Source organism: Salvelinus fontinalis, chromosome 33 (genome assembly GCF_029448725.1).
Source record: "Salvelinus fontinalis isolate EN_2023a chromosome 33, ASM2944872v1, whole genome shotgun sequence".
NCBI lineage: Eukaryota > Metazoa > Chordata > Actinopteri > Salmoniformes > Salmonidae > Salvelinus > Salvelinus fontinalis.
In genome coordinates this window covers 40,666,057-40,681,282 of record NC_074697.1, presented here as the reverse complement: position 1 = coordinate 40,681,282, position 15,226 = coordinate 40,666,057, and the positions used below count along the sequence as shown (strand labels likewise).

Below are 15,226 nucleotides of genomic sequence, written 5' to 3'. Positions count from 1 at the left end.
GAGCCATTAGAGCCGCCCGTCTGTCCCGAGCCGTCAGAGCCGTTAGTCAGTCAGGAGCCGCTAGAGCCATTCGTCAGTCAGGATCTGCCAGAGCCGCCAACCAGACAGGATCTGCCAGAGCCGCCAACCAGACAGGATCTGCCAGAGCCGCCAACCAGACAGGATCTGCCAGAGCCGCCAACCAGACAGGATCTGCCAGAGCCGCCAACCAGACAGGATCTGCCAGAGCCGTCAGTGAGCCATGAGCGTCCAGAGCCGTCAGCCAGCCATGAGCGTCCAGAGCCGTCAGCCAGCCATGAGCGTCCAGAGCCGTCAGCCAGCCATGAGCGTCCAGAGCCGTCAGCCAGCCATGAGCGTCCAGAGCCGACAGCCAGCCATGAGCGTCCAGAGCCGTCAGCCAGCCATGAGCGTCCAGAGCCGTCAGCCAGCCATGAGCGTCCAGAGCCGTCAGCCAGCCATGAGCGTCCAGAGCCGTCAGCCAGCCATGAGCGTCCAGAGCCGTCAGCCAGCCATGAGCGTCCAGAGCCGTCAGCCAGCCATGAGCGTCCAGAGCCGTCAGCCAGCCATGAGCATCCAGAGCCGTCAGCCAGTCATGAGCTGTCCCTCAGCCCAGAGCGGCTATTTATCCAGAACTGCCCCTCAGTCCAGAGCTGTCTCTCTGTCCGGAGTTGCCTTTCAGTCCGGAGTTGCCCCTCTATCCTGAGCTACCTCTCTATCCTGAGCTACCTCTCTATCCTGAGCTATCCCTCTGTCCTGAGCTATCCCTCTGTCCTGAGCTATCCCTCTATCCAGGTGCTGCCCCTTGTGTCGATGTTACCCAAAAGTTTTAGTGGGTGTAATATGAGGGTGGTCATTTGTAGGGGGAGATGTAAGCTGGGATTGACTATGGTGGGGTGGGGACCTCGCCCTGAGCCTGAGCCACCACCGTGGTCAGATACCCACCTAGACCCTCCCCTAGACTTTGTGCTGGTGCGCCCGGAGTTCGCACCTTATGGGGGGGGTTATGTCACGTTCCTGACCTATTTCTGTTAGTTTGTTGTATGTGTTAGTTGGTCAGGACGTGAGTTTGGGTGGGCATTCTATGTTTTCTGTTTCTATGTTGGTTTAAGGGTGTCCTGGTATGGCTCTTAATTAGAGGCAGGTGTTTGGCGTTCCTCTAATTGAGAGTCATATTTAGGTAGGTTGTTTCACTGTGTTCGTTGTGGGTGGTTGTCTCCTGTGTCAGTGTTTGTCGCACCATACGGGACTGTTCGGTTTGTTTTTGTACATCGTCATTTTGTGTAGTCTATTTTCCCTGTTCGTGCGTTCTTCGTGTTTAATGTAAGTTCGTCGTCCAGGTCTGTCTATTCCGTTTGTTGTTTTGTTAGTAATAGTGAAGTTCGTGTTTTTTCGTCTTGTCTTTAAATAAATTATGTGTTCACAACCCGCTGCGCCTTGGTTCCATCACTACTCCTCCTCTTCTGTTGAAGAGGAGGAGGACCACCGTTACATAGGCGTACAGAGGCCCATTATCAGCAACCATCACTCCTGTCTTCCAATGGCACATTGTGTTAGCTAATCCATGTTTATCATTTTAAAAGGCTAATTGATCATTAGAAAACCCTTTTGCAATTATGTTAGCACAGCTGAAAACTGTTGTTCTGATTAAAGAAGCAATAAAACTGGCCTTCTTTAAACTAGTTGAGTATCTGGAGCATCAGCATTTGTGGGTTCGATTACAGGCTCAAAATGGCCAGAAACAAATAACTTTCTTCTGAAACCCTGAGAAATGTGTTCATTTCTGAGAAATGAAGGCTATTCCATGCGAGAAATTGCCAAGAAACTGAAGATAGAAGGCCAGCATCCCAGAGTCGCCTCTTCACTGTTGACATTGAGACAGGTGTTTTGTGGGTACTACTTAACTGGCTCAGCCAGTTGAGGACTTGTGAGGCGTCTGTTTCTCAAACTAGACACTCTAATGTACTTGTCCTCTTGCTCAGTTCTGCACCGGGGCCTCCCACTCCTCTTTCTATTCTGGTTAGAGCCAGTTTGCGTTGTTCTGTGAAGGGAGTAGTACACAGCATTGTACGAGATCTTCAGTTTCTTGGCAATTTCTCGCATGGAACAGCCTTCATTTCTCAGACACTGCGGACTCTTAGGGTTGTTTTTGTTGTTGTGGTAAATTACTGTTCTTATCTTACATGAAAGTGTAAAAGAAAAGATTATTGGGAAAAAAACGACTACAGGAAGTTTCTTCCCACTGAGTGGTGTAAATTTGGCTCAACTAAACATATTAGTTTTCAATCTAGTTGGAAAACAGCAAAACTCTGTTTACAGAAAAATAAGCTTCTCTTAAATGCATTATTTGAAGTCCTATACTCCTGAACTGACCAACCACTTTTTCCACATTGCCCAAATACACAACCTACCCCCATGCACCCGCCCTGCTGTTTTCCTTCAGAAACCAAGCTTGAGTTTCGTCTCTCTAACATCCCTGAGTAATGAGAGAGGGACTCTTTGCCAAGACACATTGGGTGGATGGGTGGAAAACAAAACAGAAAGAAATAGCATTGTAAAAGACAAATAGATGTAGACCTACACACAACAGTTGTGCTGTAGCTTTGTGACTCTGTAGCTGGGGCCAGAAAAGAGCCATGCCAGATTACTCCATCCAGACAGCACAAGGTAAGATCTGTTTGTGAACCTTGTTTTCCATTCAGGTTGGTTACCCAGGAGTTGTCAGCTCAGCTCTGTCAAGGAAAACGTTACATGATTGGTTTAACCCTCTCTCATCAATTTATTAAAGGAAAGTTAACAACAGGCCCTTCAAAACACAGAGATGATTTGGGAGCGAGGTCCCATCAATATCCCATCGTTAATGGTCATTTAAAACAAAGCCAAAATATTTGATCTCTGTTGTCGTTTATTCTCATTTAATTAGATGATTTATGTACGATTTCAAAGCAGATAGATTATTACATCCAGCTGTTCAATTATGGAACATCAGGTGAACAGATGAAACGTTTTAAATCATTGTGTGACCAAAGAACAGTTGGAGAAGTCTCAGTCCAAAATGTCTGCTAGTTGATTTAAAAAAATAAAAAATAAGGCTGATATAACATTTTTTTAAAAGGTGCAAGTATCAATCTAATTATCTGAGGATTAGAATATTTATGTTGTCAACAATCATGAAGAATAGTAATTATTAATTGTTTAATTTACATAGGTAAAAGTACACAGCTGAAAATAATCTTTATCTTAATTTTCAATGATGGCTGTCGGATTATTTTAGTCAGGGTCTCAGCATTTGACAAAACCCAGTGAAAACACAAGCTTGGAATGATCATACATTAATTTGACTTGGATTTACAGTTCGACATTGATTACAAGACACTCAAACCACACTAAAATAAATAAGTTCATTGCTTGGTACATAAATAGGCAGTTATGATTTCATCCACTCACACAGGCTTCAATCTTCTCTTGAGTTGCTCAACATACATTAGCCCATATATTGTATATCACAAAATGAAAATAAACTATGAATCTTTTATTTTAAATACAATGACAGTCACCACAGAGATGACAGATAATAAAAATGGTGTAGTACCTTAGATCGAGCTTTTATCATGTGCAACTACAAAACAGACTCCAACCTTACCCATATCAATGTCAGCACGTTATGGGATTGTATGTGACATTTTGATTTATTCCAAACAGTGCTCTTGATCAGTGGAACTGATTTAAACCATAGTTCCTATCTAACCCTCATAGTCACCTAGGTGCAGTATTCAGAATCTTCTCCAATAGGTTGTTTGTGTCTCTTTCCACTGCCCTTTGTCAAAAGGAGTCAATGCCAACAACCCACAGGGATTCAAGTCCAAAAGTCCTCTTAAATGGGTATTTTTATATTTTCCTCTGTATGGTTGCACTTATGAAAGCTCTTTCCCAGTCTTGCAAGGACTAGGCATATCGCTCACAAGGGAAACAGTCATCACACTTTCTTTATCAAGGTGGCTGTGAAAGGTGAAAGGTCACAACATGGCTATTCTTTCCATGTGTTGTTCCACTTCCTCAATGTGTTATGCTGTCCGCCCCTGGTATTGCTACCATGTGCAGAAGTTGACAACAAGCTCCATTGTGACTTGCTGTTGAACTGCTGTCTGTCTGCTTGAGTCATCAGAATGTTTCCAGAGCAGTTAGGGCCGTTAGAGCATGTCATCGTACGCCTCTCTGACCGGGCCTCTCTTGGTACGCCGCCGTCTCAGGCTGGAGAAGCAGGAGGAGGCGGTGAGGGCGATACGGCTCAGGCCCAAGTTCAGGCAGTGCACCTCGGATGTGACGGGCACCTCGGAGAAGAGGGCGCGGTCGCGGGACAGCCGCGTCAGGGTGTCACTGTTCTCAATGTCCTTCACGATGTTCAGGATCTCCTGGCGCTCCGTCTGCCGAGTCATCCCACGGATGTTCAAGATGGCCGACACATGTTTCTTCCTGCAAACAGAGGAGGAGAAAGAGGGCTTAGTCTAGTTCATACTAATACAAATCAACGTGCAATAAAGATGTCATAAAGGCCACATCTAGCACATAAAGCCTTGATTGAGTTGATTTGAAAAAAGAGTGTATGTTGCATCACTGCAATGGCAGAGTCAACCATCACAAGGACATGATAAGGGTAGGAATAAAGAGAATCAGCAAAATATTGAGAAGGCAGTCAGCCCTGAGGCAAGTCACTAAGGAACATGGAAAGTTAGACAAAATAGTTAGCAAAATACAGTTAGTTAGAGAACATTCCCAAATGGTTCTGTCACACCCTTACATACAAACACAAACACACAATTAGTAAAACATCTGTCCCTGTTCGAGGGTGCCTGACTGGCCTTCGATTCGACACCTTGGCCTCTGGAAATCTCCCTGCGGGCAAGTACGAGCGGCTCTGAAGCAACTTCCTCTCTGCTGAGCAGCAGCACGAGGCTGCCATAAACACTATCAGCAGCCCTAGCCCTGGGACGGTAGTTACTCCACCTTACCTGACACCCTAGACCCACACCAATTTGCATACCGCCACAACAGATTCATGGATGACGCAATCGCCATTGTATTAAACACTGCCCTATCCCATCTGGACAAGAGGAATACCTATGTAAGAATGCTGTTCATTAACTACAGCTCAGCCTTCAACACCATAGTGCCCTCTAAGCTCAACACTAAGCTCAGGGCCCTGGGTCTGAACCCCGCCCTGTGCAACTGGATCCTGGACTTCCTGACGGGCCGCCCCCAGGTGGTGAAGGTATGCAACAACACCTCCGCTACGCCGATCCTCAACACAGGGGCCCCACAAGGGTGAGTGCTCAGCCCTTCCTGTACTCCCTATTCATCCATGACTGCATGGACATGCACGTCTCCAAGTCAACCATCAAGTTTGCAGACAACACAAAAGTGGTGAGCCTGATTGCCAACAACGACGAAACAGCCTACAGGGAGGCGATGAGGGCCCTGGCGGTATGATGCCAGGAAAATAATCTTTCCCTCAATGTCAACAAAACAAAGAAGCTAATTGTGGACACCGTCCGCAACCACAGGGCTCTCCAGAGGGTGGCATGGTCAGCCCAACTCATCACCGGGGGCACACTGCCTGCCTTCCAGGACATTTACAGCACCAGGTGTCACAGGTAGGCCAAGAATATCAACAAGGACCTCAGCCACCCGATTCACGGCCTGTTCAACCCCGCTACCATCTAGAAAGCGGAGACATTACAGGTGATTCACAGCTGGGACCGAGAGACAGAAAAACAGCTTCTATCTCCAGGCCAGCAGACTGTTAAATAGTCACCACTAGCCGGCCTCTACCCAGTACCCTGCCCTGAACTTTAGTCACTGTTACTAGCCGGGTACCACCCGGTACTCAACCCTGCATGTTAGAGACTGCTGCCCTATGTACATAGTCTTTGAACACTGGTCACTTTAATAATATTTTCATACTGTTTTACCGACTTCATATGTATATACTGTGTTCTAGTCAAGGCTCATCCTATATAACTACTGCTGTACACCCCTCTTCTATTCATATACTGTCCATAATGTCTACAAACACTATCATATACATATATATTTATATTCCGGACTCTGACACTGCTCGTTCTAATATTTATGAATTCCTTTCATTAAGAAAATGTGATTTGCGTGCGCTGTTTGTATTGTTAGGTATGACTGCACTGTTGAAGCTGGGAACAAAAGCATTCTGCTACACCCGCGATAGCATCTGCAAAATATGTGTATGTGACCAATAACATTGATTTGATTTTGATGATGGAGCCCAAACTCACTTCCCACCACGACCAGTGATTATCACCAAAAAGAAACAGTAGATAAAGTGGTGGGCTGCTTGGCTTCCGGGAAACCTTATTTATCTGTTAGCTACTACGGAGGATTAACTAGCAGTTACATGCAACCAGTTGATTGATTGCAATTGGTATTTGGAGCAAATTATGTCATAAAACCAACTAGGGTATTATTCTACATAGTGTATAGGATAGTACGAGGCCCTGAAGGGTCAATTCCCTGCACAGTTGCAAGCATCAGGTGTGTACTTTACAGAGGGATTTGTCATACTTGATGCAATATGTCAAGGATTGTACGGTATACTTTCTGTCAACGGTTAGCATTCTCCAGATCCAAGTCAAGATTCCAAACAATACATGCGAGTCTGTTATGAGGATGGAGACAAATCTTAATTTAGAGAAAAGATTCCATTGAGGACTGCCTCCTCATGCCTGTGTGTTCCTACGGGACACATAACCTGCCCACGCCAGGTTATGCTACACAGCTACCATGTCACGACTGGGCAGGAAGTCCGTGTTTCTGCTTTGTTTTCGCCCAGGACCCGAGACAGACAAACGGACAAGACCCCCCCCCCCCCCCTTTAATGTGTGCCAGCGACGGTCAAACAGCTCCCCATAAAAATAAGGAAACGACTCAGCTCTTGTTTGTTTTTAACAAGTCCCCCATTTGCCATCCATAATCAACGCAGAACAGTAGCCATGTTTGCTTTTGGGGTGTTTCAGTCCACCTAAGCTTTAGGAAATGTTGACGCTCATGTGGCTCGATGGAAATCCTGAAACTATGGCTATCATTCTGCATAGATGATCGCTGCCTCCCGTGCTCCTTACCGAATGTCTGGGAACTCCCTCACCAGGACCCCCACCTCCATTTGGATGGAGGGGATGTCTTCCAGGAGGATGATCTCAGAGAGGTGTGGTATAGCACTGTCCAGCCAGGAGGAGGGAGATTCCTAAAGGGGAGAGAGAGAAAGAGAGAAAGAGAGAGAGAGAGAGACAGAGAGAGAGAGAAAGAGAGAAAGAGAGAGAGAGAGAGAGAGAGAGAGAGAGAGAGGTATGATCAGAACAGATCTTCTACACAGCACAAATGAGGATACAACATTCTAGACAGGGCTATTCATGTTCAACTAGTTCTGCAGCTCATGACAGGTCAACAGGCTATTCTCCGACTCAATGCCTTTGAATCTACTACCTTGTCAACGGCTCAAACCCAGAGCTAGATGAAGTGATTTCAAGCCTTTAATGGTTACAACTAGATTGGTGATGTTCACGCATTTGGTTGACCGGAGGGAACCATCCGATAACATAGACCCAAAACACCAAGGTTAGAAGTACAGCGACAGTATTGAGAATGCAAACTCAATTACCTTAGCATCAAAGTGACCCTGTTATTCTGAGAGGACTAAACCGTGTGGTCGACCAGAGGTTCATTCTGGTCCTACACTCAACCCCAAAGGCTTGTCAGGGCTTCTAAGGCCCAGGGCAGGATGCCAGACCACTCGTCTGTAAACAACGCTATCCTGTTGTCCAGAGAGGTGACAAACGGATGTTTTATCTGGAGAAAGGGGCAGACGCCACAGAGGGAAGGATAGGGAGTGGGCTGGAGTGAAGGGTGAGGTGCCCCCTTGTGCAAACGGCCTGCCTGGTCATCCATCTCTATCTGGGCTACAGTAGCCATTATTTTTTCTCTCTTTTTTTAACCCCTCTTCCGAGGACAAACATATTTTATTTATTTACTAATTTGTACTTCACGTCTCCTTTGTTTGAACTCATCCAGAGTTGTTTCAGTAACTCTCACATACTGGCCACATACCAGTCAAACGTGATTAATGAGCACACACTCATGAATGCAAACAAACACACACACACACACACATGCACACGCCACACGCCGTTCGTTGCGTCATGTCACAGGCAGCACTGTTGATCCGACTACGGTTCTCTAGTATAGCATAGTTGTTCTAGAATGACTCACCAGATCTTTGAAGAGCACTTTGACCTGCTTGCCCTCATCACGCAGTCGTCCAGCCATCCTCTTCCTCATTCTGAGTGACGTGCAGATGATCCTCCCCCTCATGAGGGAGCGCAGGTATTCCATCAGAACACGTCTATGCACCTCTCCCACCAGGACCTGGGGGAACAAGGGAAAGATAGAATGAATCAATCAATCAACCAATCATCCATTCAGTCGATCAATAAAAAAAAACTGTTTTCTCCTGAACATTCACTGCTTTTTTTCGTTGCTTAGAATTAAAACCAGTCAAATATCTTTGAGTTATTAGTGCACATTGTGACATTGTGCCAGAGGACCTTAGCGCCTCCCCATGTTTACATGGCTCATACTTGCTGTGTCTCTGCCATGTACCTGATAGGGTGGGCTGTCCATCCTGCGGAACTTCTTGAAGTGTTCCTTAATATGGGACTCGATTTGCTCATAGGTCTCTGTGTTGTTCAGCCACTTCCTCTTCACCAGCTTGTCAAAGAAGGGCTAAATATGGCCAGGAGAGGGAAAATGTGAGTGAGCAAGAGAGAGAGACAGGAAAATGGGGAGAGAATGAAGAAGACAAGGAAGGGAGGGAGACAGAGAGATGTGGGTGTGGAGACGTCCATGTCACCTGAGTCAGATCCGTGTTTTATCGCTAACTGAATCCCCCTCCTGGGTTTGTGTCTTCCTATGAGGATGTGTGGGCCGTTTAGACCAGTAATTTCACAGATTGTGACTTCCTACCCAACGACAACAGCATAAAGAGCCCCAGCTCGGTCAAGAGGATGCGACATGCGGCTCTGTGCCCCTGGACGACTGGCACTGCCCGTCTCTATGGCGGTTACTGAAGAAGAGCGGAACTGCATAGCCTGCCAGAAACTATGTGGCATGCTGCCAATCTAATCTTATTTAACCATGTTTGTCACATTGGAGCGGCTATTTTAGGGCCTCAGTTCTTCAGCACATCCCTGAGAACTTTGAGGCCAAGCCATGTGGAGAACACTGATAAGATGTGCTTTATATTCTGGGACACATGGCAGACAGAGGGACGCTTGAGGGTGTGTGTGTGTGTGTGTGTGTGTGTGTGTGTGTGTGTGTGTGTGTGTGTGTGTGTGTGTGTGTGTGTGTGTGTGTGTGTGTGTGTGTGTGTGTGTGTGTGTGTGTGTGTGTGTGTGTGTGTGTGTGTGTAAACATTTTACTATACTTGTGAGTACCAGAAGTCATCATCAGAATAGTAAACCAACTACAATTCTGAGACGTGAGGACAGTCCTCACTTGTAAAAAAGGCTATTTTAGGTTTAGGGGTTAGGTTTAGGGTATAGGGTTAGGGGTTAAAGTTAGAGTTAGGGTAAGGGTAAAGGTTGAGGGTTAGGGTTTGGGTTAGGGAAAATACGATTCTGAATGGGAATCAATTGTTGGTTCCCAAAAAGTACTCACAAGTATAGTAAGACATAGCAGTGTATGTGTGTGAGGTTGTTAAATTTTGTGTTAGTAAGCTGAGACCATGGGTGTGTTTAGGAATCCTATGTGTGTGTGTTTACGTTTGTGTGTGTGTGTGTGTGTGTGTGTGTGTTAAGAACACTCACCCTTATGCGCTCATACAGTCTGTCACTCAGCACCTTCACTCCCTGGTTGACTATTCTGTCCAGGGAAGTGTTTGCTCGCCTGGCTGAGTCCTCACTGATGGCAGGGTCGCACTGCACACAGCGCTGGGCAAAACCCCTGCACACACACAGTCACAGCAGACTAATGAATACATTGTACACTTACATGATTTATGCATGTTTTAAGGAATATTATGAAAACACATCAAGGCAGTTTTCGCTCTGGACTTGAAAACTTGAATGCTAACAGGTACCATTTTGGGGAATTGTTTTTGAGTATAGTATTGAAAGGGAAACTCCACCCAAAAACGATATTTTGGTGTTAATTTCATTAGTTCATTGTTGTCCTAAAATGTTTTGCATGTCAGCAATCAAGTCTTCAAGATATATAACTTTAAAAATACAGAAATGCAAAACAAATACAGAAATATATTTTTGGGGTGGAATTTCCATTTAAGGCGTTATTGTGGACATGGACCAACTGTAACACAATGCAGGCTAGCCTACTACTGCTACAATAGTCCTACCTGAAAGGGAGACAGCAGTTGACCAGGGCAATGGTCTTGGAGACATATCCATCCTCGTTATCCCCAACCATGTTGACCAGACCCTCATGGAACATCTCCACTTTCCTTTGGAAGCTGAAGGTTAAGCAATTTTAACAGTATTAGAATGTCTCAAAGAGATGTTAGTTTCAATATTCCAGTTGAACTGGTTGATTCCAGTTAATATATTCTAGCATTATTGCAAAATAAAATGTAGTGGGCAGTGAGACAACTATAGGTTTGGCCCTGTGTAATACTCTTTTCATTCTAAGAATGATGACAGTGACAATGTTCTAGGCCTTATTATGTAATAATAATGATGCAGTGTGTTCTTGGCCTTATTATGTAATAATAATGAGACAGTGTGTTCTTGGCCTTATTATGTAATAATAATGAGACAGTGTGTTCTTGGCCTTATTATGTAATAATAATGATGCAGTGTGTTCTTGGCCTTATTATATAATATGTAATGAGACAGTGCGTTCTAGGCCTTATTATGTAATAATAATGATGCAGTGTGTTCTTGGCCTTATTATGTAATAATAATGAGACAGTGTGTTCTTGGCCTTATTATGTAATATGGAATGATACAGTGTGCTCTAGGCCTTATTATGTAATATGTAATGAGACAGTGTGTTCTTGGCCTTATTATGTAATATGTAATGAGACAGTGTGTTCTAGGACTACTACAGTGTGTAACATGTCATTCTACAGTGTGTGGTCCTCTCACCTGTACAGGAAGTCAGCCAGACCATTCAGACTGCACTGAGCCACAAGGGAACCCAGGTTTCTGTTGATGGCAGCTGACTGCTCAAGATCTACCTGCAGCCTCTGCACACACACACACACACACGTACCAGATGTAATTGGCAAACGTGTATTATGTGTGAAATGCTATTTGACGCTTTCTTTTTTTTCTTTTACGGCATCTGTGTAGAAAGTGCTTGTACCAATCAAGGCCACTAGAGGCCAGTGAAGTGATTTAAACAGTGAGCTGTGATGGAGTTCTAAGGGAAGCGTCTGTATTGATTTTGGCTGCAGCTTGAGGAATGTATGAGTTTATCCTCAAAGTACGAAGTGACCACATTCAGCAGCAATACAATACCATCATGGCCGGCCTCATCAAAATCAGGGGAAGAAATCAATTACTTATGTAAGCTCCTGATATCTATCCCTGTGTGTGTGTGTGTGTGTGTGTGTGTGCACGCGCACGCGTACCTGGATGACGGTGCGAGCCAGCGTGATCTGATACTCCTCAATGTGCAGCGTCTCCATCCAACGCTTCTCCTCCTCGTCCAGCACCTGAGACAGCTCTGTGGTCACCTTCTCCTGGAACGCAACCAGACCGCGCGGTCAGACACAACACAACCATGCACTGAACCACTGTGAGCTCTGCAGCCACTAAGCATCAAAATATTCCCAACTGATGCCGTCAAGACATCAAGATGGATGAAGGCGTAGAATCACAGATAATACTGTAAATCTGGCTTCATTTGTTCTGATCTATATCCCCTTTGTAAACATCCCCTTATATTTTAGGTGAAGGTTTCCTCCCATTGGTGGATGACCCCGCAGGGGCATGATTGATTGCCAGCCCACAGACAACGCTGCCAATAACCCAAGTGCTCTTTGTCCTCTGCAGGATTTACTTGTGGACTACTAACTATTATGTCTACATACATGGACCCTGGGCCCTGGGCCCTGGCTCTCCAACAGTGAACAGAGTATCACACACACAACAGTGCTCTAGCCTACCTGGACTTGACTCGCAAGTGAGTTGCGTAATAACCTGAGCTAAATGGCCTGGCTTCCATTGTGTGGTGTCCGTCGTAGACAGGAAAACCCACGAGCTGACCCTGAGACGGTGCGCACTGATTGGCTGCACTGGTCAGAGTGATATCCCTCCCTTTAGGTGGACAGGAAGGACCATAGGAGCACCCTTTCGGGGCGCACCAAATGAGGGGTGAGGGGTGGATGGTCGGCCCTTACCCTGACAGAGTTGAGACAGTCCAGCTCCAGTTTGTCCACGGTCTCCGAGGGCAACAACGGCCCCAGCTGAGACCTGTTGAAGGGCGTCGTCACACTGACTGTTCCAAGGACGTCCCTGGAGCGATTACAGTAGGAGGCCAGAGTCAGTGGCATACCCATAGAGTAACACTTAACTAATAAACGACTGTTTATGTACAGTATAATCGACAGTATTTATGCACAGTATTATGTACAATAACATCACACCACCTTGTAACATGCTTTACCGTGAAAGCATAAAGTGAAAATGAAATGAAACATTTCTGACAAGTTTGTGGTTCATGCAAGTTTGTTACAACCTGACATTTAGCTATATACTTTTGTTCATTCCTTTTTTTGTAATGCAATTCTGCTACTTACAAAATCTAATATGTGTAAAATCACAAGTTGCAATACACAATTATTGAATGAACTATTCAATAGTCTACACTCAGTGGCCTTTAAGATGGACACCCACTTGTTATAGATGTTGTAGAGCCAGTCCAGCAGAGAGTAGATATCTGTGATCAGCAGCTGGTCGTCAGTGATGCTCTGCAGTCTGCGGGCCACCGTCTGGTGGTAGCTCTGTAGGTACACCTGGAAGGGTTCGTACTCCTCTGGGTACACTGGCACCACATTCCTCTTGGCCGCCCCCAGGTCCTCCACCACCCGGGTCCGCACCCTGTCCAGGTAGTCCGCCAGCTCCCCGCCCTGGGCCTCGTTCCTCTGGGGCAGGCTCCCGTTTGCTGCCTCCGCCACCGCCTCCTTCCACCGCTGCTTCAGCTGCCTGGGTCTGGGGCCTCCGGGCAGCGCCCCCTCACCCTGCGCCCAGTCCCGGTCCGCCTGCTCCTCCTGCTGCAGAACCTGCACCACCAGCCCCAGGTTGGGCCCCGCCGTGGGGGAGCGCAGCGACTCACGCACCACCGCCCACAGCTCCTTCTGCAGGGCCTCGTACAGCAGCTCCACGTCTTTGGCTTTGCGCCTGCCGCCGTCTTTGCTCCCGGGGCTGTTGAGGTCGTCTGGGACAGCACCACCTGCTGGCGATGAAGGCAGGGTCGCTGCGGCCGCCTCGTTACACTCCTGCTCCAGCTCCAGGATGTGTGTGTCAGCCAGGAACAGGTCTCTCTTAGTCACCAGCTGCAGAATTTCTAGAACTAAAGGAGAGAGGAGGAAAATGATACAACTCCACATAACACATGATAAATCATGTATAGGCAATACAGCTGTATTAAGTCAGAAGGCAGAATGGAGCCACTATCCTAATGGAAAGAGCTGTGCTCTTGCACCCTCACCTGTCTATCTGTTATGCCACACAACACATGACCTGGTCAATTGGATCAAGTCCTATGTAAATCCAAGACCTACTCAAGTAAACATGACTATTCTTTGCTTTGAACGTGTTTACGAGCTATGTTTGTTTTCGCGTCAAGCTAAAGGCTAAGCCAGGCTGTCACCTCCTACACAGGTTCCCACATCAGGTCCTATCCATATCAGAGGCTCCAGGCCTGAGAGACAGATGTTGTTTGTCCCCTTTGACTTGTTGTTTTTGGGCAGATTGGACACGGTTAAACCAATCTCTCTAGAGGTGGGTTAGATTCATCTCTACTTCAGTTGCATTCTTCAAAAGATCCCATCAGGGACATGTGGGTGCCAAACATAAAGCATCCTAGATTCCCACAGAATGTCCACTCACTGTCCTCTCCTTAGACACTTCTCTATCAGGTTGAGGTCTTTTATTCGGCTAGTATAGCTGTGGAATAGTATTTAATAAAAGTTCATATTGCTTTGCATTAAAGTGGATAAATTGTATTTCTTGTGGAACTCCACTTTGGCTTCAGAAAGTTCCCATAAGTGCATATAGACTTTTAGAGCCCAGCCTCACCCATTGAGGTGATCTCATCATCTCTTACTCTGATGTGGTCTGACAGAAAGTTTTTAAATTAGTACTAAAACCAGTGATGAAGTCGGCCATTTCCTATTGAAGTCACCAGACACTCCTCTCTGACATCACCCCTCACCCCCTGGAAGGAGCAACACAGCCTGTCAAAATCAATGAAGTCTGTTGGTCAACTACAAGACAAGACCAAGTAAAGGCATGTGCGCCCTCAGATTTGTCCAGTTATTTCATTTTTCAGACGTTAAATTAATGACTAAACTTCATTTTGAAGCCCACGTTTTATCAAATAATAATGATCAAAAAGATCTGTCAGCTGTATTTTGCGGAGGGGGGGCAGTGACTGACCAGGCAAAGAGTCCCTCCCCACACCGCCTATTCTCCCTAGTAAGTGGTTCCTTAAAAGGTGCACCACAGAGCAATGATTGATTCCTTCTTGATGAATAAATAAAATGCTAATGTTTTGTTGTTTCTCTGTAATACTACCCACCAAGCAATTCTATGAAGTTCACATTGGACTCCCCAGTGGTGCTGCGGACTAAGGTACTCCATCGCAGTGCTAGAGGAGTCACTACAGACCCTGGTTCTATTCCAGGCTGTATCACAACCGGCCGTGATTGGGAGTCCCATAGGGCGGCGCACAATTGGCCCAGCGTCGTCCGGGTTAGGGTTTGGCCAGGGTAAGCCGTCATTGTAAATTAGAATTTGTTCTTAACTGACTTGCCTAGTAAAATAAAGGTTAAAGAAAAAATAATTTAAAAATGACATTTGAGTCATTTAGTATACGCTCTTATCCAGAGCAACTTACAGTCAGTGCATTCATCTTAAGATAGCTCGGTGAGACCACATATAACAGTGGTAGTAAGTACATTTTTCCT

At 45.9% G+C, this 15,226-nt stretch overlaps 1 protein-coding gene across 2 annotated transcripts in view; it reads right to left on the bottom strand.

Annotated features, from left to right (window-relative positions):
• Positions 1–2,756: 2,756 nt before the first annotated feature.
• LOC129832275 (tumor necrosis factor alpha-induced protein 2-like) overlaps positions 2,757–15,226 on the bottom strand; it is a 32,914-nt gene continuing 20,444 nt past the window's right edge. For both annotated transcript variants that reach the window (XM_055896208.1, XM_055896206.1), the window contains exons 4-13: positions 12,933–13,608; positions 12,437–12,551; positions 11,666–11,776; positions 11,178–11,278; positions 10,430–10,543; positions 9,885–10,020; positions 8,680–8,802; positions 8,290–8,445; positions 7,146–7,267; positions 2,757–4,470 (exon numbers count right to left, since the gene is read on the bottom strand). In XM_055896208.1, coding sequence (XP_055752183.1) covers positions 4,188–4,470; positions 7,146–7,267; positions 8,290–8,445; positions 8,680–8,802; positions 9,885–10,020; positions 10,430–10,543; positions 11,178–11,278; positions 11,666–11,776; positions 12,437–12,551; positions 12,933–13,608 — 1,937 coding nt within the window. In that variant the 3' untranslated portion in view covers positions 2,757–4,187. The remainder of the gene's footprint in view (positions 4,471–7,145; positions 7,268–8,289; positions 8,446–8,679; positions 8,803–9,884; positions 10,021–10,429; positions 10,544–11,177; positions 11,279–11,665; positions 11,777–12,436; positions 12,552–12,932; positions 13,609–15,226) is intronic.